Source organism: Haliotis asinina, chromosome 5, assembly GCF_037392515.1.
Source record: "Haliotis asinina isolate JCU_RB_2024 chromosome 5, JCU_Hal_asi_v2, whole genome shotgun sequence".
NCBI classification, from domain to species: domain Eukaryota; kingdom Metazoa; phylum Mollusca; class Gastropoda; order Lepetellida; family Haliotidae; genus Haliotis; species Haliotis asinina.
The window spans coordinates 42,130,164-42,155,721 of NC_090284.1; the positions used below are offsets into that span (position 1 = coordinate 42,130,164).

A 25,558-nucleotide genomic window follows, 5' to 3' on the forward strand; every position below is an offset into this window, starting at 1 on the left:
TATTAAGCCTTCTCAAAATCACGGTTTATCATAAATGCCGATGTCTCGGGTTGAATGCGACTCACACTGCAATACTGCCATGTCCCATTTATTGCTTTCCGTCGTTTAAGGAACAGAATAGACAAACTAGTCGAATGTAGACTTAATGTTGGCTCAAATGTAACACGAGTCTCTAAGTCCTAAACTATCCTTGGTTTTCATGGGTGTCAAATCTCATACTCTATTTCAACTAATACTCTGGAGGCAGTTGTCACACTGGATTTGCGGTGGTGGTGGGTAGCCTAATGGTTTTAGCGTTAGTTCATCACAACGAAGTCCCGGTTCGATTCCCCACATGGGCACAACGTGTGAACCCAATTTCTGGTGTCCTCCGCCGTGATATTGCTGGAATATTGCTGAAATCGGCGTCTCCGTTATGAGATGGCGCGAATGATGAGGAAATCGGTAAATGTAATTCCATTACTTAATGGCCGCAGCAATCGTTGTCATCGTCGTCATGGCCGTCGCCGTCGCCATCATGGTCAGCAATAGGAACAGCATCGTTGTTATTATTACTATTATTACTATTATGATTATCATTGTTATTTGCTAAGACGGCGTAGGAACAATAACCACCATCATCATATCATCATCATATCATCATCATATCATCATTATCGTATTCATTGTCAGGACTGCGTATACACCCCCAGCGAGAGCAACATGAAAAAGTACCACGTCGTCAGCACCCAGCCCTCCGACGTCAAGGTTGCGGCCTTCATCATTGCCTTCCTCAGGTACAACAACTGGACCTCGTACACCATCATCAGTGGCCTCACTGACCGCTGGAAGGAGACGACGCGTGTCCTTGGGAACCTCACCAGCGACATCCACATCACCGACGTCAAAGAGCATGAATTCAACGACAGATACTTCCCTGGCGTCAACCAGACCGTCTTTGAGAAAATGATTCTCAGCACTTACGAAAGGACGAGAAGTACGTAGATTGTTGAAGTTATGGCTTATTCATTGACTATTTGTTGGAAGTGAAGCGTCTATAATCTTTAACTCCTGATTTATTCTTACTCTTATCACAGCTATTTTGTCAGTGTATCTGCTTCGGCGGTCATTCAAGACGGAAACCCATGAAACCTTCAATATGTGTGTACGGTCCGTCAAACTAACAGTATGTTTGTACGGTCCGTCAGACTAACAATATGTGTGTACTGCCCACCAAACATTTAATATGTGTGAACTTCCCATCTTGTCTCTAAGACCAATGATGCAGCTTCATCGGTGCGTGAGTGAGTTTGGTTTTCACGTTTCTCCAAACAATTATCTATAATACATCAGGATAATTTATTGATTCACGAGGCTACCATCACGGGGAATCATCACGCTATAAACCAAGAAACACAATCAAAGCAAGATCTTTGGTTTTCATTCTCCGTAGACACTTCATTGTGAAGAGCTCTTGCCAGTAAAACCGTTCTGATTCAGTCTTTATTAAATTACCTTCCATCCCACCTCGCTTTATGGGTTCACATACTTATATGTATCTGTGTAGTATGCATTGATAATAAAAGTCAATGCAAATTTAAATATGACTAAAACGATATATCGTCATTTTATATAATTCGAAAGGGTTCAAATATATTCTTTCCGTTCACCTACCGATCCCAATAAATGTGTAACATGGTTAATACATATATGGCCTGTTTTCGTCAAATTCTGTTACCGAAAAAAACCGTAACAAATTTCAGGCAGATCAAATAGTATTTTGCTGTTGCCCTATCAGTTACCATGGCATAAGGTGTATGTTGCCGTTGAAGATTCGGTGAAGAATTATCTTGTCTGAGAGGACAGGTCCTGTTTTTTAAAAACAGGATACGTAGTCTGAAGAGTCCCTGGAGATGTCAAGCCGTTGTAATGTTTAATGTGACGTCACTTGCTGGTAACGTTATAGCAGACCCCGTACTAGCATCGTGATGGATGTAGTCTGTTAATGACTCCCTGGAGAACTGAAAAAGAACACCGAGAGCATGCTGATCCATTGCTTATGTACTAATGTTAGTTATGTAAGTATATATATGGAATCCAGGGCAGTACAGTGTCTTGGAGGCCGAACGCCACTACCCGCGCTCCAAGGCGCCATTGTACAAAGCAGCCGTAGCGTTACGCCAGTCGTAAGTCTGTGTTATGGTATTGGAGTTAGTACAACAGCACCCGGTTGTCCAGCTGCGTCGGCTTTTTGCAAACCTATAAGAAGATGTCAGGCTTTGTAAAATTAGCTTTGTGTATCTCTACACTTGTCAACAGATATTATTATCATGATTCTTGTTCGGATTCTTCTTCCTTTTCATCTCCATCTTGTTCTTGTTGTTCTTGTTCTTGTTGTTCTTCTTTTAATTCTCATATTTATTGACGTGATGCCAGCCCGGGAATATCCGGATTGGAACTGATCTGCAGCAACCTATGGTTGTAAGAGGCGACTAACTGGACTGTGTGGTCAGACCCGCTCACACAGTCCTGTCCTATTGCCTCATAATGTCAGTCACTAGCTTGTCTGGTCCAGACTCAGTTATTTATAGACCGCCGTCGTGTAACTGGAATATTGCTGAGTGCAGCGTAAAACAACAAACAAATAATGACGCCATTGTCATGTGAACTTATATTCATGAATACCCTACATGTTTGAATACCTGTGCTATAACCTCTCCCGTCTCCTCAAAGACGCTCTGCACTTGCCAGTGTAGTTCAATGAATATATCCATACCTTTTCAGTATATGTCTTTCTGGGGGACTACGCAAGTCTGATTGAATTCGTCATGGCCATGCAGAGGCTTGGGCTGACGGACACAGGAGAGTATGCTGTCGTAGCAACGGACTTCGATAGGAAGACGGTCTCGGACAGACAGACTAAGTACTTTCATACATTAAAGGAAGGTAAGAAATCGTGTCAAAGACAAAGGTGGTTTCAAAAACTAGAACGAGGACTGAAGTGGGGAAACTGACCGGTGTTGTGTTGTGATGTTAAGCACATATTGTCATGACCAATATCATCCAACTCGCAGCCGCTGAGCAAAAATCTGAAGACATATCAATGCGAGAACAACATTTGGCGAATTTTGGACGACCAATGAAATGACAACAGAAAGAAGTCATTAGCCAGTCAGGATGTTACTTTCTTGATCTTTATGGCACTACACACACAGTTTCAATCTGGCAACGTCTGTTTCAAAGTTTTACAAAATATTTGAAAACAATCAAAATTTTCAGTTAAAGTTAAACAAGAAAATGTTAAAGACTGTCGAGATTGTATGGTAGTGCTAGCTATACGCTATGGAAACTCTGTTCCATTGCAAACGTCAGTCCAGATGCAGAAGGGTAGCCTAGTGGTTAAGGCGTTCGCTCGTCATGCCGAAGACGCGGGTCCGATACATGGGCGCAATGTGCGATGCCCATTTCTGGTGTCCCCACCAGTGATGTTGATGCAATATTGTTAAAACCATATTCACTGACTCAAACGTCAATCAAGTTGAACGGAGCGAGACAAGCAATGATTTGACGAATCCGTCCTACTACACTTAGCTTGCGCTTCGAACACCACATGTTATGAATGGAAAAACAGTCAGAGGCCAGACGTTCTGATTGGTCGTATGAAATACAACTTTCTCAATCCATGCTACATACCCATGGTACTCTTAAATTAATACAGTGACATTTATTACACTATATACTGTACTATAATTAACACCAGTTAAGAGTGAGTGAGTGAGTATAGTTTTACGCCGCACTCAGCCATATTCCAGTTATATGGCTGCGGAGCAACATGAGCATCGATCTACGCAATTGGGAACCGATGACATGTGTCAACCAAGTCAGCGAGCCAGACCACCCGATCCCGTTAGTCGCCTCTTACGACAAGCATAGTCGCCTTTTATGGCAAGCGTGGCTTGCTGAAGGCCTATTCTACCCCGGGACCAGTTAAGATCCTTCAAAGAATTGTCTTGAGTAACCCATGCTTATAGTGAGAGGCGATTAAAAGGATGAGGTGGTTAGTCTCGCTGACTTGGTTGACACATGTCATCGTATTCTCATTGCGTAGATCAATGCTCATGCTGCTGATCACTGGATTGACTGGTTCAGGCTTCATTATTTGTAGGCCGCTGCCATATAGTTAAACAACAAAGAAATCATTACAAATGTTTTAACTTTCTGCGTTTCAGAACATGACCTGATATCAAACAACAAATCAATCCCAAAGGAACGGCTCAATGCATTCCGGAACGTCGTTGTGCTCATGCGCATTACTAACGGGATTACAGAGTGGGAAAGTATGGACAAGAGAATCGGTGACAGAAATATGGAAGACCCCATTAACTTCAAACCATTTCTAAACTATAGGGTATGGTGATATTAACTGCTTCGTCTACACCATCATCACACACACAATTTATGAATTTTATCGTATCCCCATCGTGTAGATTGGTGCTTCTGATGTCAATCATTCATTATAGTTCCAACATTGAACTGGAATACTGCCCAGTGTGGCGCCAAACAAAACAAACAAAGCAATTGATAAAGGGTTTTATATTTGCAGCGGTTTACAGTAGCCGTTGAACGCATTTGTGCCAAACTTTGTGAACACATTTGCACTATTTAACAACAAAAGAATGCTGACGTACTTACACTACAAAACAGGAAAACAGAAAAGTTAAACAAACGGTGAAATGTTGTGTAACCTATCATGGCAGCCCTGTGCTTTTATTTGTCGTTCTAACAACGAACTAAGTTTAAAATTAAATGTACAAAAATATCTCCACACGTTGACAACGTCTCTGCTGATCCGACTCGTTATAGTTAAAATAGTTCAAAAACTTATGCAGTAACACACAAAGTGGTACTGTCGGTATATGGACAGACCAAATGCATTGAGGTGCGTTGTCAAGGTGAAACCAAACTATAGTTTACGTTCTTTTAAACGCTTGTGATTAACCACGGCAGGTTACCCTTGAACATCCGGGTTACAGCTGGTCTTCAACAACCATGCTTGTCGCAAGAGGTATCGGGTGGTCCGGCCAGGGTCGCTGACTTCGTTGTCACATGTAATAGTTTCCAAGCTCAGTACATTGCTTAGATTGCTTAGATGTCAGTATCTGGATTGTCAAGTCCAGACTCGATTATTTACAGACCGTCGTTATGTAATAGGAAAATTGCTGAGTGCGGCGTTTTACACCAAACACACCAAGTTACCACATTAAGGATTTCGATTAGCGGATTGTCACTCAAGTTTACGTCACACAGCGCGAGTTATGCATAACAGGCGAATATAGTATTATGTTGGGTCGTCACTCTGATTGGATACTAAGGATTGGTAAAAAAGCCTACGTAATACAAATATGCCATTATAATAAACAGGTTCTGTCTCTGACAGAAATATGCAATTGTCGTGTCGAATCACGCTTCAATTTAATGACACCACCTGGGTGGGACCACTTGCGACCGTAGTGATCCGACTGTCGTAAGCCTATGTAAAGTGTATGGAAGCTAGTCCCGCGTTCTCTTTGTGGAACGGCGCCTAGATTTTCGAAGCTCACTTAGCGCTACGATAGTCGTACCTGATATACATTAACATTAACATTAACTTACGATTATCTCAGCGCAAAGAGAGATTAGGAAATCAAATCTGGGCCCAGGGCCCTGTTGTGTCGCAATGTTCGGTCGTACGAGCCAGTCCCCTTATTCTCGACACGTTCGTACTTTGATCGTAGCCAGTGTGTTAAGCATGGGCTTAAGAAGTTCGTAATGCTAGGGACGTTTCGAGAATAGCTAGCCAGGGTCTAGATTTTCGAAGGTCTCTTAGCTCTAAGATAATCATAAGAACCATACATTAACATTAACTTACGACTGTCAGCGCTGAGAGAGCTTTGAAAATCTCAATGCGATCGCAGCGATAGGATAATCGTAACTCCCAAGTTAACATAGACGTATGACAATCGTAGTGCAACGGCCATTTTGAGGACCTAGACTTTCGAAGCTCTACTACTGCTAAGATGGTCGTAAGTGCCATCCTTTAACATGACCTTTCGAAATTCGAAAGTCCAGGCCCAGCACGACTGCCACTAGTCTGTGTTATAGAACAGGAGATACGGCATTCATAGTGCTACAATACCACTGTGTAACGGCGCCCCAAACTCTATTCCATAAAGCGACCTTAAAGCACGATCGTAAACCTGTGTCATAGTGTGGGAGATACGTTACCCTCAGAACTCACAAAATAAACCTTCCACCATTGATTTGCACATAATTATATATCAAACAAAATTATTATACAGACAACTCAATATCATGACCCTTGTGGAGAAACTGATCTTCGCAAGGGGAAGAACGTAATCTATACTCAGCGAATGTACAAGCGGGGAGAATATAAACTATACTCGGTGAATATACAGTCATCTAAAGTTGCTGACGTGGAATCTATTGGGAAACGTCTCAGTCGATCATCCGGAGCTACAGCGTACACGCTTAACTTCGTTAATTCATACAGCACCACCCGTTTGTACAATGGGACATATAATCCCATATAACCCTAATAAAGGCAAAACATTACAGGGAGTCCGTGGGCACCGGAATTTCAATGGAATTCGACACTGAGTGAGAGGTTAAAGTGTTCCCTCGTCACGCCGAGGACCCGAGTTCGATTCCTCACATGGGTACAATGTGTGAAGCCTATTTCTGGTGTCTCCCGCCGTCATATTGCAGGATCAATGCTAAACCCACTTACGATACACTGAGTACAGCGATATTTTGATCAGACCGTGACGAACTCAGTTCGTGACGAAACAATAATTGCCGTTGACATATATCAAAAGTTATATGAGTGATACTGTAACAGTAAAGGGTATTGTATTTTCCGTACCTTTGGCTTATAATCCGTTTATCTTTAACTGTCGGGCAAAGGGCATTTTAAACTTGGAAAATTAGGTTTGTCCTAAAAATTACAAACGTTATCCAAACTATACATGGCTGAGAAGCACTGCGCACATCACGTTCTAAGCACAACAGGAATACACGTGAAAATGAAGTCATCGTCAAATCACCATCAGCTTTGGGGGTACGCTTTCATTTGCCTAGGTGTCCATAATGATCGTATCAGAGTAATCCATGAAATAACTAGCAACATACTCATGAATACATTGATAGGGTTAACTACATCGTTTAGCATATTTTGCCCAATGATTTGCCGTTGTTTGTGGGTTCACCCAATCACCTATACATAGCTATGATGCCTCAGTGTATTGGTAATCGCACCATATTATATTAATCAATTATTTTAATCAACTGATACGTTGCAATGATTTATCTATCGTGCATAACGATCATATTTCCTGTTTAGTAATCTCATGTGCATCATTCTCGGAATATGATACCAAAATTCAATATTGTGTTTTCGCATTTAAAACGCGTAGCTGCTAAACATGCATATTGTGGCATTGTGGTAGTTGATGTTAACGGACGTAAATACGGATCATTGACTGACATTGCATTTTTTTTCGAATATAGTCCCCGTCACCACTGAAAGCCGCTTACTTGTACGACGCTGTAGATCTGTATATCGAAGCTGTTGCGGAACAAGCCGCAGAAGACGGTGACATCTTCAACGCGACTGCCATCGTGGAGAGGATGAGGGGCAGATCCTACAGATGTAAGACAAGTTGTGAAACAATTGAATAACTGAAAGCTTCAAAGAAAAAAAATAATGTTAGTGTAGTACCGTGTTTATTCTATATTTTTTCCCTAATTCTTTTGTCTTGATAGTAACACGAATAAATATTAAATGTATCAGTCGTGTACTTTTCCAAGATTGTTGATCCAAAACATAGGAAGGCCTATGTTCATATTCAAATCCATGCTTCCACATCAGTTGATAATCAGAGTTATCTCCCCTAACAATCTCACCCTTACTGATGGTGTAGGGGTGGGGTCTATGTTGGTGAGAAACCTGAGATTATATGTTTGTTAGCACCAGAATTCATACGCATTGGTTTCACAAGAATAGTAATTTAAAACGTCAAGGAAGTCCATGATTTTGGGCTTCCTCAACACGACTATTATTAATGGCAAAACGTTAACGTCAATGTGTTTCAATGCCACCCCGCAGCCAGCTATGGGTATGACATGCACATCGACGATAAGGGCGACAACTTCGGCAACTACAGTCTCATGAGTGTGGAAGTTGGCGAGAACGGGGCTGAACCAAGGATGAAGAACGTAGGCATGTTCACAAGGAAAGATAACACATCGAATGAAGTGGTACGCATGTACATATATACTGAAATTATATACGGCATTCCGTAGGTGTATCATCGAAATCAAACTGCCTGGCAAAAGAAATTCTTTTACCAGAAATTGGACCCAAAACTGACAAACATCATCAAAACATTAATCTGGAAAAACCAAACATAGCAGGGATACCAATATCAAATAAATCGCCATCAAAACATTAATCGGCTGAAAGGGGATTCACCGATACTGCAAATTTAAACTTAAAGTACACTCGAATCAAATACATCGCCAAAGAGGATAATATTTGTTTCATTGTAAGTCATTATGAAATATACAGTATACCTTCTGTCGTCCGGCTGTGGGGTAGCCTAGTGGTTAAAGCGTTCGCTCGTCACGCTGGATACATGGATACCATGTGTGAAGCCCATTTCTGGACATATTCATTTACGCAAAAGGGTTGCCCCTCATTCCTATTACATTCACTGTAGGTAAAATGGCATGTAGGCACACTGGGAGCAAACCGCCGTGATATTGCTAGAATATTGAGAAAAGCGGTGTAAAATTTACGAACTCATTTACTCACTCTTTCACCTGGCATATGATTTCACTGATATTGACACAGTCCTTTTAACGGGATTTCACTCAAGAGGAAAGGTTAAGAGGGACGCCAGTTAATCCTGTTTCAGTTTCAACGATTGTCAAACGTCCAAATGATAGGCAACTGACATTTCTTTCGTAAAAAATATATGACATATGCTAGACAGAACTCTGAATTTCATGGTGCATACGCCAATCAAACACCACTGTTGAAAAACAAAATGTCAATCATGTAATCTTGAGACTTAAAATTTAAATTCACGCTTGTTAATGAAATCCGGCAATTCAATTTGCCCAAACATGTTCCTGATCATATTTCTCTCTACCAGCTTCTGAAGCCAAATCGATGTAGATAATGGATTATAGATGTAGACATGGATTCTGCATTTGTCACGGATGAATATTACTGATTAACGATTTGGAGATCAATATGAATCTGTAATGAATCTGTGAATTAGAGATGACTCCAGCTTCTTAATTTTGAATCCAAGTGCATACCTTTCGGTTCAGTAACTATCCTTACACACTGATTTTATGGTCTCATTTGGACTCGTGGTTGCGAGTCAACAGTGTTGTCGCTCATTTAACTAATGGTTCATGGTTCATTTCATTAAAGCAACCATAGCACTTGAAATAACTTAAAAGACGTTAAATATTCTTTTCTATTACAATGATTTATCGGCCATACTGCTTAAATATAGGTGAAGTGAACTTTTTCAAAATTACGGTATTTTTTCTGGACATAACAGATTAACAATGTTAAAAACTACAATGACGCATAAGTCTATCACACAATCTTAAACAACGCTGAAGTAACAACACCTCGGTCTTTTGGGCCTTATAGGCAAATAAATGGGTTATTGTAGTCGTAGTAAATATCGCTATCTGCAGATTGGCTTAAATAATCCTACAATGGCCGGAAGTTGTCTTGGAAGTAATGGGGTCATCCTTGACTTTCTTTAAAAATGGACTTTGGATTTTTCAGATTTTCCTTCCCTCTGGAAACAAAATAGGGTGGACACTTGGTAAACCACCCCTAAGCGAGCCTGAATGTGGATTCCACGGCGAAAAATGTTCAGGAAAAAGTAAGTCCTTGTTTCCTGGTTTGAATGGGTCGGTTCAGTATAACATTTCCTAATATTTCTACCATCGAAAAGATTCTTGGAGGTGTGTTAGGAACAAGACATTTCGTGTAAGGTGTCTGGAGAGAAGATGGTCTGTGGTTCCATCCCGTTCGCGCAATGGCAAAATATCGTAATGATGGCACTTGTTATTACCCTACCTGTATTGGGAAAATATAAAAATTTAGTTGTTTCTATGTCACGGTTTTAAGCTGACTATCGATGTTACTGCAACGTGATGTCTCATTGGCTTAATCTCTTAAACCGACAGAGATCCGATACATGTCTAGTCTATTCACAGCGTCAGTTTGATGATCAGATGTGGTACGTGGAACTGATCGACCCTCCTTTTTGAAAACACTTCCGATGAACATAATGTTTTTCTCTTTTTGAATTCTCGTAGATGCAGACACGTTCACACGTGTCATAAGTGAATGTAAGTTAAACCTTGTTTACCTGATACCCTGTAACTCATCATGGGGCCCTCTGCACAAAGCCTCTGGCCCAGCGTTGCGATCGTATCCAAATCCAGGAATCGGGACCTGAATGTTGCAATGTGCATTCTGCCAGTGTCCTTGCAAAATGTAACGCTAACGCTAACGCTTACGCCTACTGTACCAAACCAAGCGTAAATGTTAAAATTGTCTGTAGCACCTCTGGGCGATGAGGTAGCCTAGTGGTTATAACCTTCACTCCACATGCCGAAGACCCGGTTCGAGTCCCCTCATAGGTACAATGTGTGAATCCCTTTTCTGGTGTCCCCCGTCGTGATATTGCTGGAATATTGCTAACAGCGACGTCACTCACTCTTCAAGAACACATGCTTGTTGTACAAGGCGGTTAAAGGGTTCAGGTAGTCAGGCGAGCTCACTTGGATGACGCATGGCAGTGTATGAGAACACTGATGTTCTATCTCTGGATAGTCTGGTCTCGATCGCAAAAACAAACGAACAACACGTAAAACATAACGTCCTTCCGTTAATACGAGTAGATATGGTGTTTTGAATTTTTAGTTTGAATTTCTGCCTCAACTTTTCCAGACAACGCCATCATCATCGGTTGCAGCGTAACGGCGGGGATCGGGCTAATCCTGATTGTGCTGATTGCAAGGTAAGGCTGTATTTGGTTTCTCTGTTGGTTTGGGGGCGGTGTCGTAGCCAAATGGCCAAAGTGTCCGCTGAAGACCCGGGTTCGATTCCCCACATAGGTACAATGTGTGAGGCCCATTTCTCGTGCCCCCTGTGGTTATATTGCTAAAAGCCACGTAACACTATACTGACTCTCTCACTGTCAGAAATATCCCAACACTAAAGCAACGAGTCCTGCATAGACCAAAGCGTAGTTTATGTTATGAGCGGAACCCGACCTCATTTAGCACATTTACGTTTTAGGGGCTTTTAGAGGGGGAGGGAGCGGGGGGAGGAGGGGGTATACCAATGTACAGCATTTATGATTAACCATAAATGTTGTTTTGGAATAGCAAAATCACTGAAAACTAACTAAAGTATTTTGGACAAAACTAGTGCAATATGACCCTGTGTGCATACTTATGCCTAACTGTTCGGAATTTTCTGGAACGGTGGGGTAGCCTAGTGGTTAAACCGTGGGCTCGTAACGCCGAAGACCAGGGTTCGATTTCTCACATGGGTGTGATGTCTGAAGGCCATTTTCTGAGGTTCCATGCTGTGATATTGCTGGAATATTGCTAAAGGCGGAGTAAAACCATACTCAGTCACTTCATAAATTCCATTCTTGCCGCTGTGGATTTCAATGTTATATTATGCTGCATTTACAAGACGGAGCGCCAAAGAGATTCTGGTTTGACCTGATCTTCAGCAAACCCATGGCTAGCGAGTGTGACGGGATAGGGTGGTCAGGCTTAAAAATAGTTAGGGATATATGTAAATTCTTAACATTATGAATAATGATCTATCTATTCACTGACACACTGATGAAGAAGTATCAATCATAAAAAATACCAATATCCCTAACTTATTTTGTCCAGTATATTTCGCCTAAAATATACGTCAATGTGGCCGGGATAAACAAACTTTGAGTTCGTTATATGAGTAGTATAACGTTCATGGCCGTGAATAAACCGGATAAGACATAGATCATGTCAAAGGGTGAGTGAGTGTGGTTTTACGCCGCTTCTTCCAGCAATATGATGGCGGGGGTCGCAAGAGATGGACTTTCAACATTGTACCCATGTGGGGAATAAAATCCAGGCCTTCGGTGTGACGAGCGAACGCTTTAACCACCATTCAACTCCACCGTCCCATTTTAAAGAAATGATGAGATAATCTGCATCTTGATATCGATTGAATGTATTTAACCACCTCATCAAGCATTATGCACTCACTCACTCGCTTCAAAGATATTGCGTGATCATTGACATTCTGATGCTTCTCTGAGCTGGCTGAAAAATGTGTTTGAAAACACTTGAAAATTGCACATGACGGATACATTTATCTTTTGTGGTGACTGGATAAAACACTTTTTTTTCAAATATTAGGCATTAGAATTGTCATGGCTCTATCGTAGCTCGGTTCTTAAACGTCCAAATATAAGCACATCCGTCGCGTGATTGCGTTTATGTCGTTCCGCCCACATCGGCGGGTCTGCAGTAACCGGATTGTGTCGAAGTACATCCCTCCTAACATCATTCTGGAAATACCGCTGCATATCCAAAGCGTCGAGATCGAGACACAGACCCGTCAATAGATGACCGCGATGACACAGCTGTGCCCTGGAACAGTTACTTGTTGTGTGTATTTCGAGATGGCCCTTGTGCATAGGATAAGCCTGGAAGTTAAGATGTTTGAAATTGGATCTATGTTTTGGTTCATGGTGTCCTAATGTAGGCTGTTAGCGGTTGTTTCAGAAGGGAACCGTTTCAGATAGTCATATTAGTGTTAACACAGGCTTTACAAGTATGTCTCCACACTGGTAATCGAATAGGTTGTTCTAAAACCAGGATTTATATCCATCTTTACGCTTCGGCGTTTCTATAATTAACGTGATGACACGGCTTAGGTTCCACATAACCATTTTGATACAGGTCTATGAGTCGTAGTTTTACTCAGCAATGATCCCAGCAACATCACAGCTAGGGACACCAGAAATGGACTTCAAACATTGTACCCATGTCGGGAATCGACCCCGGGTCTTCGGTGTGACGAGCGAACGCTTTAGCCACTAGGCTACCCCCACCGCCCTTCAGTTTGTTTAACAATATTATTCGATATAAACATAGTTTACTGTAGACAGTATCGAACTATGTGTTCGATACACTACATTAAATGGATTAAGACTTAAAAGACAAAAATTATCTGCTGCCGAATCTCGTAACAAATATATATATTTTTGAAGTTACCTTCGAAGTTTGAAGGTAACATAACAACGTATGGAATGGATTTACAACTTTTCAAATACTTTCAACATGACGTTTCTGGGCTACTCCTTAACCCTTCATCAGGTAACGTGGACGATGACAGGAAGCTAGTGTAAACTAGCAGCCGTGGTGCTACGAACATTTCTTCAGAAGTGCCTGTCTGATGTATATTTAAACAACAATTACGGGTAGTTGTAAATATTGGTAGTTATTTCGTATATAACAAGTAATGTTTGTTTCAGACATTACCTGTACGAACAGAAGCTTGCCCGACTCCTGTGGAAGATTGACCGAGCAGAAATCCAGTTCAGTTCTGAACCAAGTATTGTTAATACCAGGAAGCCGGTGAGTAACATATCAACAGCATTGAAATCCTTTGAGGAAAGGATTTGGCAGTTTCCTTCATGTCAATAGTACTACATCTCCACATAATTAATCTGCGACTATAATTTACAATCCCACTGCTATAATTTCATGGGACGTCTAAAATTCCATAACAGCGGTGGGGCATTCGAGTTGTTAAAACGTTCGGGTTCGATTCCCCACATGGGTAGAGTGCGTGAAACCCATTTCTGGTGTGCTCCGCCGTGATATTTCTGGATTATTGCTTAAAGCGGACCAAAACCCAAACTACTCACTCATTCACTCACTCACTTAATTCCAAAAAGTAAATGGACGAAGCGTTTGCGACAAATGTATCAAAAGTATTTACGAGAGGATAAGGTGCTCGAGGTGATACATTCTTAGAATGCTGTATAAAACGAATAATAGTAGTTCTTAGGAGAGCAGGCGTAATATGGAGCCTCCTGTTTCTTCTTCGGTCATGAGGCGATATCGCACCAAGGGCAGTTTCACCTTTTCAAAGTGCCGTGACGGATAGTTAACGAACAAATCTCAATGAACTTATGTCTAAGAGCAGAAGAAACTCTGTTAGTTGGATTTACATACCAATTCCATAAAACTCACCGCAATATCAATACACTATCAGAGACGTCGTAACGCGGTGGAGTGATGTTACCAATATACTTTGGCAAAACATAACCAGGAATTCCAGAGCATGGCTAATAAAAATATGCTTTAAAAAGCACAAGGGTGTAATTGATGTAACTACTTTGATTCCAATGCATATGGAAATTTGGCAGAAAAGAAATTTCGTATAATTAAATCCGTTTTGAACGTCTTCTCGGTTGTCAAATATCCATTAGTCTGTGCAAGAGCCCGACCTGCTAATATGGAATGTTTCAAAATGGTCATTTTTAGACTAGCAGCATAGATGCCATTATTCACCATTATGTCCCCTTTCCATTCTTAAAATACCCTTAATCCATTCGTTACCATGGCTTCACATGTCGCAATGTTGGACATCCAATCAAATATCCCAGATAAGCAAAAGAAATCAAGTGCTGAATTATTGAACGTGGTTGTGGGTGACGTCACTTCCGGATCAAGCAGCCCATGGTATATATCATAGTATTGAAGATAGATTACAATATGAAATTATTCCAAAGACTGTTGTTTCACTGATTTCAAGACAATTAATGTATTGTGGTGATGTGTGGCCCTGTACGTAGAGCTCAGGTCACAAATCGGTTGAAGTGTAGCAAGGTTTGACAGCTTTACTCCTGACAGTTTCTAGGACTTCAGTCCTGCCCCACAAATAAGCAAGTGAGTTTAGACAAGTGCGTTTGTTCAAAATAGTCTCTATTTACCCATCAGAAAATGGGTACCCGGTGGGATACGTCATGTGACTGTTAACCTTCTAGCGCCTTCTAGGCAGCTTGGGTTATCCGGTGTAATGATAATCAGACTGTTTCGTCTTGAGCGTGTCACTCCGTGTTGCGGCATTCAGGCCTTATTACTATCATTTTTAAAATGAATTCCTGGCGCATGTAAATCATCCTACAAGCATAACGTGAAAGGCACCTAACTTTAGCGGATGTTTAGGTAGAGTTCCTCTCATGTTTGATCGAGGTCCAAATATATGACACCTGTTGCCCATGCGGTATTCCGTCTTAGACAAACGTTTAACTAATCGCATATTGCACGTCAGATAAAGCACAAGAGTTTAACAGAACGCTTTGTTTAGACACTCCCCATTACCCCCTGTTCCAAGAATGTGAAAGGCACGAAAAAGTTGGCGTACCAGAAGTTTCATGAAATGTGAATTGTGTTTATCCTTGAGGCTGCTTTCCGCAGATGTTTAAGCCGGTCCCCACAAGGGATCTCGGGTCAGATTTGGTCCCAGTACCCAGTACGCAGAATGGTAGTAACAATCGATTGAAATGATTGGTTGCAGAGGTTCTGTGTTGGGTATCATGGCATCTATTGGCTTGGAACGGTGTTCATAATGTCAATCACTGGTCAAGACTCGGTGTTTATAATATCAATCACTGGTCAAGACACATTTATGGGACGCCCAGATATAGCAGAAACACTGTTAATTGCGGCGTAAAACAACATGTACTGACACGTTTTTCCCTCCGGCTATCGTAGTTGGTCCTGCAGGGTCAAATAGGCAAGTTGAGGACGCCGTCGCTACCAGCATCGACGATAAGGGTTCGATTCTCTACATTAATAAGATGCGCGAAGCCAAATTTGGCTTGTCCACGAAACACTGACTGAAGACAACTTAAATCATCATGTGTATTTCTCTTTTTTGTGTCATGTGTATATTTTTTATTTATGTTTATTGATCATATGGGTTGGGTTATCCGAGACAGTGGAAATCGTTGTATAGAGTTACGTCCCTTGTTCCAGAAACCTCACATTGTGGTTTCGAATCACGGAATCTCCCCGAATAATTCTAACTTAGTCAGAGACAGCTTTACATGATTCGTCTTTGTTAAACTAAAGCGGTACACCTGATAACCACTCATAACTTCGGGATTTTCTCCAACGTCAACTGTTGAAAGTCGGCGTTAAACCCGACCTACAAACTTACACAGACTTATTGCAAAAGCTGCCATTACATTGATTTGTTTTGTTTATCTAGAGCAAACACTACCACCGCTGGATCAGCCTTCTAATGTCTAAAGACTCAGAGATGGAGGACCTATGCGAACCGGCTCCCCGGGCAGAGCACGAGCTGTCGGTAGGGGTGTTCCGGGGAACCCAAGTGGTCAGCAAACAAATGACGAAGAAGGCTTTGGAGGTGACGAGGGCGATGAAGAAGCAGTTGTTGCTGAGGAAGGAGTTGAACCACGAGAACATCTGCCGATTTATCGGTGTTTGTATCGAGACTCCCCAAATATACATCGTGTCCCAATACTGCTCTCGTCACAGCTTACACGTGAGTTCAAACCTAAATCATACCTCAGTAATCTGCTCTTGATTTGATAAAGAAGCTCCCAAATCTACGTCGTGTCCCAATGCTGTTCTCATAATAGCCTACACCTGAGTTCACACTCCTCAAATCTACGTCAAACCTCAGTTAATTTTACTCATGTGATTGCATCGTACCCCCACTAGAAAGGTCTCCCCAAATCTACATCGTACCGCAGCTGATAAAGAGACACCAATAAACTACATCATTCCCCAATTGTTAATGAGACTCCCCAAAGTTACATCAAACCCAAGTTGATAAAGAGACTCCCCAAATCGACATCGTACCTCAGCTGATAAAGAGACTCCCGTAAACTACATCATTCCCCAATGGTAAAAGAGACTCCCCAGATCGGCATCGTACATCTGATGATATTTAAGGGTCCCCCGAAACTATATTGTTCCCCACTTGATAATGAGACTCCCCAAATCTCTATCGCGTCCAAGTACAACGCAACTGGATTTGTGTGGACCACCACGTCCATTTGTCAGTCTGCTGATGTCACCCTACAATCTGTCTCTCACAATACAAAAAAGAACATACCCGTTTACAGTATTTATATCCGGGGTGCCATTGTACAAAACAACCTGGACGCTAAGGATATCGTAAGTCTTATACATCCACACGGACTTACGACTGACATAGCGCTGAGGTTGATTTCTACGACGGCAACTAGAGCACCAGACCTTTCTGTGCTCAGTCTCGTCACAGAGTTAAAATCGGTTCAGTTCCGGACCAGGTTAAGGTCAAAGGTTTGTCAGCACCATCCTCATGCTCCTGGGTTCCGTCCCAGACATGCGTCTCTTTAGCCTGTCCTGTTTAAGCTGCAACGCCTTCATGTAACTGGAATGGTGTTAAAAGCGATGTAGAACTTATGTATACGACCTGTGGACCTGGTATTCATGTCGTCGACCGACACTTAATGTATTCACGTAGTCTTGGGTTTCATTTGGAAGGCCACAGCGTCTAATTTAATACTTGCAGACGGAAATCTTTGATCGATACTGGAGGTATTGTCTTTTCTTGGTTGTTATAGGAGACATTCAGGTTTGAGGATAGCAATCACGTCTCCTTGTACTGGCTGAAAATGCGTGTAGGTGGTGTTTAATACGCCATAACGTACATTGTGGGAAAAGGTACATCGACATCAGCCAGGTAGAAATGGAAGTCATTTGGTGTAATCAATATCCAATGTCATACTCATAGTTTGCATCCGTTAGGTAAACAATATCCAGACGGCATACGTTAGAGACAGGATGTAATTGCCATATGTCATAGTCTTGCCCACTGTAGTCCAAGACCGTAATGTGTGTAAGTGTGGAGACGAGGTTAGTGTGTATGTGTGCGTCGTGTGTGTGTTTCTCTCTCTCTCTCCCTCTCTCTGTGTCCCTATCAACGTATAAGAAATACACTTTAGGCCCTATCAGTACAACGCATAATAGAATGAGGAAGCACTTTGTATCATTACGGATTTTGTATAGTAACGCAACGGTTTCTAATTGATAAAGTATGTTTACGAAACATATTGTAATTAGGTTAATAGTCTGTTAAGTCCCGTTTAGCATACATTTCCTGGCCCGCCTCACGTGTTGGAACCATATCACGTTTCCCTATGTCAGAGGACTTCTCATCTCGACGTAACAGGCAGTCAGCGCACCGTCCAATCTACCCCAAATAGTTCCTTCTCCAGTCAATAATTGCCCGTGTAACGGTTGATAACAAATGAAGTTATAACCCTTGTAAGAACGAGTTCTTTAGCGTCGAAGTCCCATTTGCTGATTAGCGTCTTAAGATAACACTGTAATTGATACACCACGGTAATACTGCATAGATCAGTATTTCACAAGGATGTCGGGAACCATGTCACTTTGTTACAGATTACCTTATTGCCTGGAAAAAATATCGTAAGTCTTATTGGCTAGTTTCTACGATAGTAGTTGAGTTTCTTGCACCGTGTAACTGTTATTTTATACAGAGATGGAGGGCTGCCCTTGTAATAAATTATAATATGGGTTTCGATCCACAAAGCGTTCGTAAGCTTACGATCTGTCGTAAGCCTATAGTTTATCATAGGTCTACGAATGTCGTAGCGCTCCGGACTGTTTGTGGATCGGGGACCATGGACCTAAATTTCTAAAGCTCCATCAGTGGTAAGATAGTCGTACGTGCTATATATTAACATTAACTTACGAATATCTTAGCGGTAAGAGAGCTTAGGAAGTCAAGGCCGGTTTGATGATATTCGTCCATCCATCTACCCGCTCAGTCATCCATCTGTCAAACAAACCAAGTTTTATAAGTATAACCTTTAAATACAAAAAAATTATCCTGCAAAAAACAATCCAGATAATCCACCGATTTAGTCAGCCTAAGCACTCAATCCGTATAGTCGTCTTTTATTTAAGGATATTCGGTAACCAGTGTCATTTTTTCGAACGAGCTGTAACAAAATTGGACTCTCGTGTCAATATTGATTCATCGCTTTTCATCTTCCACTCTGAATCCTTCGTTTTTCGGTAATACCACAATCGCAATCCTTGACGTGTCATGCTGAGAGGCAATGCGATGAAGCAAAAACAGTATTACGTGACTCATTGTTTTCAATGTTCATCATTAACTTGATCGCGTACTGCTGTCACGGGCGAAAGGAAGTATACCTTGGAAACCGGAGTTGACCAAAACATTCCTATGGCAATGGAATTTCAAAACAAGATATCAAATGAGTATTAACTCGGCATACTATGAGATATTGGCGTCGGGGGAATCGGGATTGCTTAGTGGTTAATGCGTTTGCTAGTAACGCCGACTCGGGTTCGATTCTCTCCCATGGTTTCTGTGTGCCAAGTCCATTCTTGATGTTCCCTGCTGTGATATTGCTGGAATATTACTAAACGCGGAGTAAAAGCAAACTCACTCACTCACCAGCATGTATTCACGATTTCTTGTCCAAGGTTTAGCCTCTATCAACCACACGTGCATAATAACATATATTCATTTCTTTGCACGGCATACAATTTGATAATTTTAAAATTCCACATGAGTTTAATTATGGATAATGTAAGATGGAACCGCGCACCTGTATCAGGAAGGGGATGCTGCTTCGTGGATGCTGGTTGTGATACTGTTCTGCATCTTTCAACGCTACATCCGCCGATGTCGGCCAACATTCCTCCCAAACGGTGCCTCGCTTAATCTGTGCTATAATTAACGTAGGGGGTCTCTAGTAACTGCACTGCACTGTCAATTGCACGGTTATTAACTATAATGAAATTCTTGGAACGTGTTCACGGCTGTATTTAGTTTCTGCCTGTCGTGGAGGTATGTATGCATGAAGCTAATGCAACTCACAAGCTGTCGCTGTGCGCTCTGGGATGTACGTATAATTCGATTTATGTCGATGTTTTCTGTTCCAGGACATAATACAGAACAAAGATCCTCCTCTCGACGACATGTTTGTGTCCTCCCTACTCGCAGACCTCATCAGGGTGATTATCTTCGGTTATTTTTTTGTGTGTTAGAGGGCGATGGGATAGCCTAGTGGTTAAAGCGTTCACTCGTCACGCTGAAGACCCGACTTAATTCCCCACATGGGTACTATGTGTGAAGCCCATTTCTGGTGTCTCCGGCTGTGATATAGCTATTACTATCGCTGAATAAAACTCAAATGCCTGTATCAAAGTGGCTTCATGAAACCTAATCCGTGTCATCCTTGCTTTACTACTGTTAAATGCGGCGTAAAACTAAACTCACACTGTCACTATTGTAATGCTAATGAGTATAATATTTCATAAACGTCACCTGGGTGATTATATCGTGGAACAAACGTTATAGTTTTCATCACAGTAAGGACAAATGAGTTTGGAATTGGCGCTGTTAATCCTTTAAGGGGCTCTTTAATAAGACGCAACTCTAATACAATATGTCACATGAACGTTTAGTGCACTGGCTGTCCAAACAGTCAACCTATCTGTAGTCCGGACACCTACGTACAGTGTTGTCTCGGTAAAACAATTACGAATACGGAATATCTATGCTGTTTGTCGGCTATAATAGTACATTTTGTCTGTTGGTAATGGGAGCTGGGTGGTGAAAGCGTTCACTCGGTCCACCGAAGACCCAGGTTCAACTCTCGCCATGGGTACTATAAATGGAGCCCATTTCCTGTCTGCCACATTTTTGATTCTGATGAAATAATGCCACAGAAGTATATTCTCTAACTAGTGTTATAGAAATGACAAACTAGCGCAACCCCTTCAATAAACCCTATTTTGATGTTGTATAATGGTCGTGGGGCTGTGACTCATCCTATCAGTGTAATCTGAGCTCTCATTGGTCTGATCGAGAGCGTTGTATGACACATCGGTTAAAGGTAGCGACAACACAGAAAGTCATGTAATGACGAACGTTGGAGTGAAAGAGTACGGTTTAACGCCTCTTGTAGTATTATAACAATGTTTGGGGACACCAAGAGTGGCTTCACAAATCGAACACCGGTCTTCGGCCTAAGGAGCGAACGCTATAACCACTAGGCTACACCAGAGACGTGGAGAGATTGTAACATATACAAATCCCGTGACTGCATTGGTGTAATAGCTGAGTATATATTAACATATATCACGTTGTGAAATAGGGTCAATATATTCACAGAAAAAAACTAAAACGGAACTTCATCGATGCAAAACCAAATTTTGTCATTCGTCCTATACCGATACTTCTCTTTTTAAAAACTATTTCTGGCTTTAGTAACTGTTGAAAACGTGTCTGACATGAATTAAAACAATTTCAACGCAGGGTATGACATTCATCCACGACAGCCGCATCGTCTCCCATGGCAACCTAAAGTCCAACAACTGCCTCGTAGACAGTCGGTGGGTTCTACAGATAACGGACTTCGGACTGTATTCCCTGTACAGCTCCTGCCAGTCCAGCAAACACGAGAACAAGTATTACAATAGTAAGTCGTCGGTGTCGTGGTGGTGGGGGTTGTAGATGTTGATGTTGTTTGCGCTGACATCGGTGTAGTTGTAGTGATGGCAGTAGCAGTAGTGACAGTTTTAGAACTAGAAGTAGTATATCTATGCGTTTACGGAGTATTATTAGTAGAAGTAGTCGTAATAATAGTTGTAGAAGTACAGGGTGTAGTAGTAGTAGCAGCAGCAGCAGCAGTAGTAGTAGTAGCAGCATCAGTAGTAGTAGCAGCAGCAGCAGTAGTAGTAGTAGCAGCAGTAATAGTAGTAGCTGCAGCAGTAGTCGTAGTAGCAGCAGCAGTAGCAGCAGTAGTAGTAGTAGCAGCAGCAGTAGTAGTAGCAGCAGCAGTAGTAGTAGAAGCATCAGTAGTAGTAGTAGCAGCATCAGTAGTAGTAGTAGCATCAGTAGTAGTAGTAGTAGCAGCAGCACCAGTAGTAGTAGTAGCAGCACCAGTAGTAGTAGTAGCAGCACCAGTAGTAGTAGTAGCAGCAGCAGTAGGAGTAGTAGCAGCAGCAGTAGTAGTAGCAGCAGCAGTAGTAGTAATAGTAGCACCATCAGTAGTAGTAGTAGCAGCAGCATCAGTAGTAGTAGTAGCAGCAGCAGTATTAGTAGTAGCAGCAGCAGTAGTAGTAGTAGCATCGGTAGTAGTAGTAGTAGCAGCATCAGTAGTAGTAGCAGCAGCAGCAGTAGTAGCAGTAGCAGCAGCAGTAGTAGTAGTAGTAACATCAGCAGTAGTAGTAGTAGCAGCAGTATCAGTAGTAGTAGTAGCAGCAGCATCAGTAGTAGTAGTAGCAGCAGCAGTAGTAGTAGTAGCAGCATCAGAAGCATTAACATCAGCAGTAGTAGTAGTAGTAGGAGGATGAGGAGGAGGAGGAATTGTAAGTGCCGTTTAAGCACATAAGAATTGCATTTACCTGACTAGTAGCATTACTGAATAGTAGTATTAGTAGTAGTGGAGTAGTTGCAGCAGTAGTAGGTGTAGCTGTAGCGTCAGGAGGTGAGTACTTGTAGATGTAGTTTCAGTGATAGCAATACTAGTACCAGTAAAGCTGCAGTAGTAGGGAGTAGTTGTTGTGGTAGTTCTACTGGGGTAGTTGAAGTAGTGACAATAGCAGCAACACTAGTAGCAGCAGCAGCAGCAGCAGCAGTAGTAGTAGTGGGAGGAAGAGGAATTTCAAGTGCCCTTTAAGCATGAGAAAGTTGCATTTACCTAAGTAATAGCAGTACTGAAAAGTAGTAGTAGAAGGAGTAGTTACTGTAGTAGTAGTGGTAATAGTACATGTAGTTGCTGATATCTGATACAGGATGTACAAGCTGGTACTTTCAGAGGGGCAGTATATAAATAGAGTACATAATATCAGTAGCAGGGGTGGTAGAATCAATAGTAGTAGCAGCAATAGTAGCAGCACAAGTTACACTAGCAGCAACAGCAATAGTAGCAGCACAAGATACACTAGCAACAGCAGCAATAGTAGCAGCACAAGTTACACTAGTAACAGCAGCAATAGTAGCAGCACAAGATACACTAGCAACAGCAGCAATAGTAGCAGCACAAGATACACTAGTAACAGCAGCAATAGTAGCAGCACAAGAGACACTAGCAACAGCAGCAATAGTAGCAGCACAAGATACACTAGCAACAGCAGCAATAGTAGCAGCACAAGATACACTAGCAACAGCAGCAATAGTAGCAGCACAAGATACACTAGCAACAGCAGCAATAGTAGCAGCACAAGATACACTAGCAACAGCAGCAAGAGTAGCAGCACAAGATACACTAGCAACAGCAGCAATAGTAGCAGCACAAGATACACTAGCAACAGCAGCAATAGTAGCAGCACAAGATACACTAGCAACAGCAGCAATAGTAGCAGCACAAGATACACTAGCAACAGCAGCAAGAGTAGCAGCACAAGATACACTAGCAACAGCAGCAATAGTAGCAGCACAAGATACACTAGCAACAGCAGCAATAGTAGCAGCACAAGATACACTAGCAACAGCAGCAAGAGTAGCAGCACAAGATACACTAGTAACAGCAGCAAGAGTGGCAGCACAAGATACACTAGCAACAGCAGCAATAGTAGCAGCACAAGATACACTAGTAACAGCAGCAATAGTAGCAGCACAAGATACACTAGCAACAGCAGCAATAGTAGCAGCACAAGATACACTAGCAACAGCAGCAATAGTAGCAGCAGAAGATACACTAGCAACAGCAGCAACAGCAGCAATAAGAGTGATGGTAGCAGTAAACTTAGCTGTAAACATTTACGTAGTAGTGGTTGTTGCTGTTGTTGTTGTTGTTGTGTGTACAATGCCGCTGACGAGCAACGCTTATATAATGGCACATAGAGACATCATTCTAGTAAGACATGGCTTCCTATTCTAATGAGTCCAATCCATCATGCGTCTGCGTGTGTAGTCCTCTTTGTGATCTCCACAATAAGCACGAATCAATTATCCTGCTACTTGAATTCAGAATCCAGTAGCTTCTTTCTGCTAATATTTCACTTAAAGGCACGTTACTCCCCCACCTCGATTCTTTCAGAAACAGGCTTTCCAAAACCAAGGAAGAAATCAATTGGTTGCCACGTTCAAAACAAAATCAGTTGAGAAGCACATATGACGCTTTCAAGTTTTCATTTACAGATGGATCCATACTGATGACAGTTTCTGTCACTGGATTCAAAACTATATCAGTACTAAGAGATATAGAGCTATATTTATATGTGCGTTATTTCCATAACCCGTATTTTTTGCTCTAGGGCAGTTGGAACTGTGCTTGAAACACGTCCAATTTGTCTTGAAATCATAGAATTACAAATGATCTTACTAACTGGTATGACCTGTGTTAGCCAGACCTGCTGGAATCATTGGTGAAAATAGCTGCAGCTGTAGAGGCAGCGTTCATTAAATACACTTCTGAATATTTTCGAACGTTTTGAAAGTATTTTCTACTTTATAGCTCGTCACGTTACTGTCCAATGTTGAAAGAAATTGAAAATAAAAACGCAATACATTTGAAATTTAAGCATGTAATATGACTAAATATTGCCCGCGTAACTCAATATTTCAGTTTCTACAAATGATAGATGGATTAGCCAATGATGGCTTTGTCGTTATCGTTGATGTTGTATCGTCATTTGTACAAGGGGTACCCTTGCATTTGAATACATGTGCAACATAAGGAACACACTGATGAATGGTTGTTGTTTTAGGGTTAAAATGGAAGGCCCCTGAGTTGCTACAAGACGGCGTCCACGAGCCCCGGGGTACTCAAAAGGGGGATGTGTATTCGTTCGCCCTCATTCTCTATGATATCCATGGTCGGAAGGGCCCGTGGGGAGACACAGACTTGACAGCAAAAGGTAATAGCTAGAAACAAATATTGGGACGGTGGGATAGCTCGTTACGGGTTCGTTTCCCAACACGGGTAAAATGAAGCCAGTTCTGCTGTCCCCTGACATTGCCGGAATATTTATGAAGGCGGGGTAGAACTAAGCTCACTCACTATGTCAGAACATGATTGTCTCGAAAGGCGATCGGGGTTTGAATCCTCAGGCGTTAAACCCATTTTGAGTAAGCCTTCGTCATCACACTGCTGCAATTCAGATCACAAGAGGTGGCGGTGGGTTTGAGGGTGGGAGAGGTGGGTGTTATACCACATTCCTTGACAAGATATAGTGAGTCAGATGGTTTTACGTCGCTTTTAGCAATACTCCTGCAATATCAGGGCGGGGGATACCAGAAATGGGCTTCACTCAATGATCCCATGTGGGGAATCGAACCCGGGTCATAAACCCGGAAAGCTTTAACCACTAGGTTACCCTACCGCCACTTGAGAAGATATAACATTTTTTAGACTGGATCACAGTCAGGATCTTG

At 41.9% G+C, this 25,558-nt stretch overlaps 1 protein-coding gene across 2 annotated transcripts in view; it reads left to right on the plus strand.

Annotated features, from left to right (window-relative positions):
* Positions 1–25,558, plus strand: part of LOC137284517 (guanylate cyclase 32E-like) — a 122,603-nt gene that overhangs the window by 84,626 nt on the left and 12,419 nt on the right. For both annotated transcript variants that reach the window (XM_067816350.1, XM_067816349.1), the window contains exons 3-14: positions 673–976; positions 2,764–2,925; positions 4,209–4,387; positions 7,546–7,687; positions 8,144–8,295; positions 9,851–9,950; positions 11,027–11,096; positions 13,623–13,725; positions 16,373–16,669; positions 20,116–20,187; positions 21,494–21,656; positions 24,892–25,041. In XM_067816350.1, the coding sequence (XP_067672451.1) occupies positions 673–976; positions 2,764–2,925; positions 4,209–4,387; positions 7,546–7,687; positions 8,144–8,295; positions 9,851–9,950; positions 11,027–11,096; positions 13,623–13,725; positions 16,373–16,669; positions 20,116–20,187; positions 21,494–21,656; positions 24,892–25,041 (1,894 nt within the window). The remainder of the gene's footprint in view (positions 1–672; positions 977–2,763; positions 2,926–4,208; positions 4,388–7,545; positions 7,688–8,143; positions 8,296–9,850; positions 9,951–11,026; positions 11,097–13,622; positions 13,726–16,372; positions 16,670–20,115; positions 20,188–21,493; positions 21,657–24,891; positions 25,042–25,558) is intronic.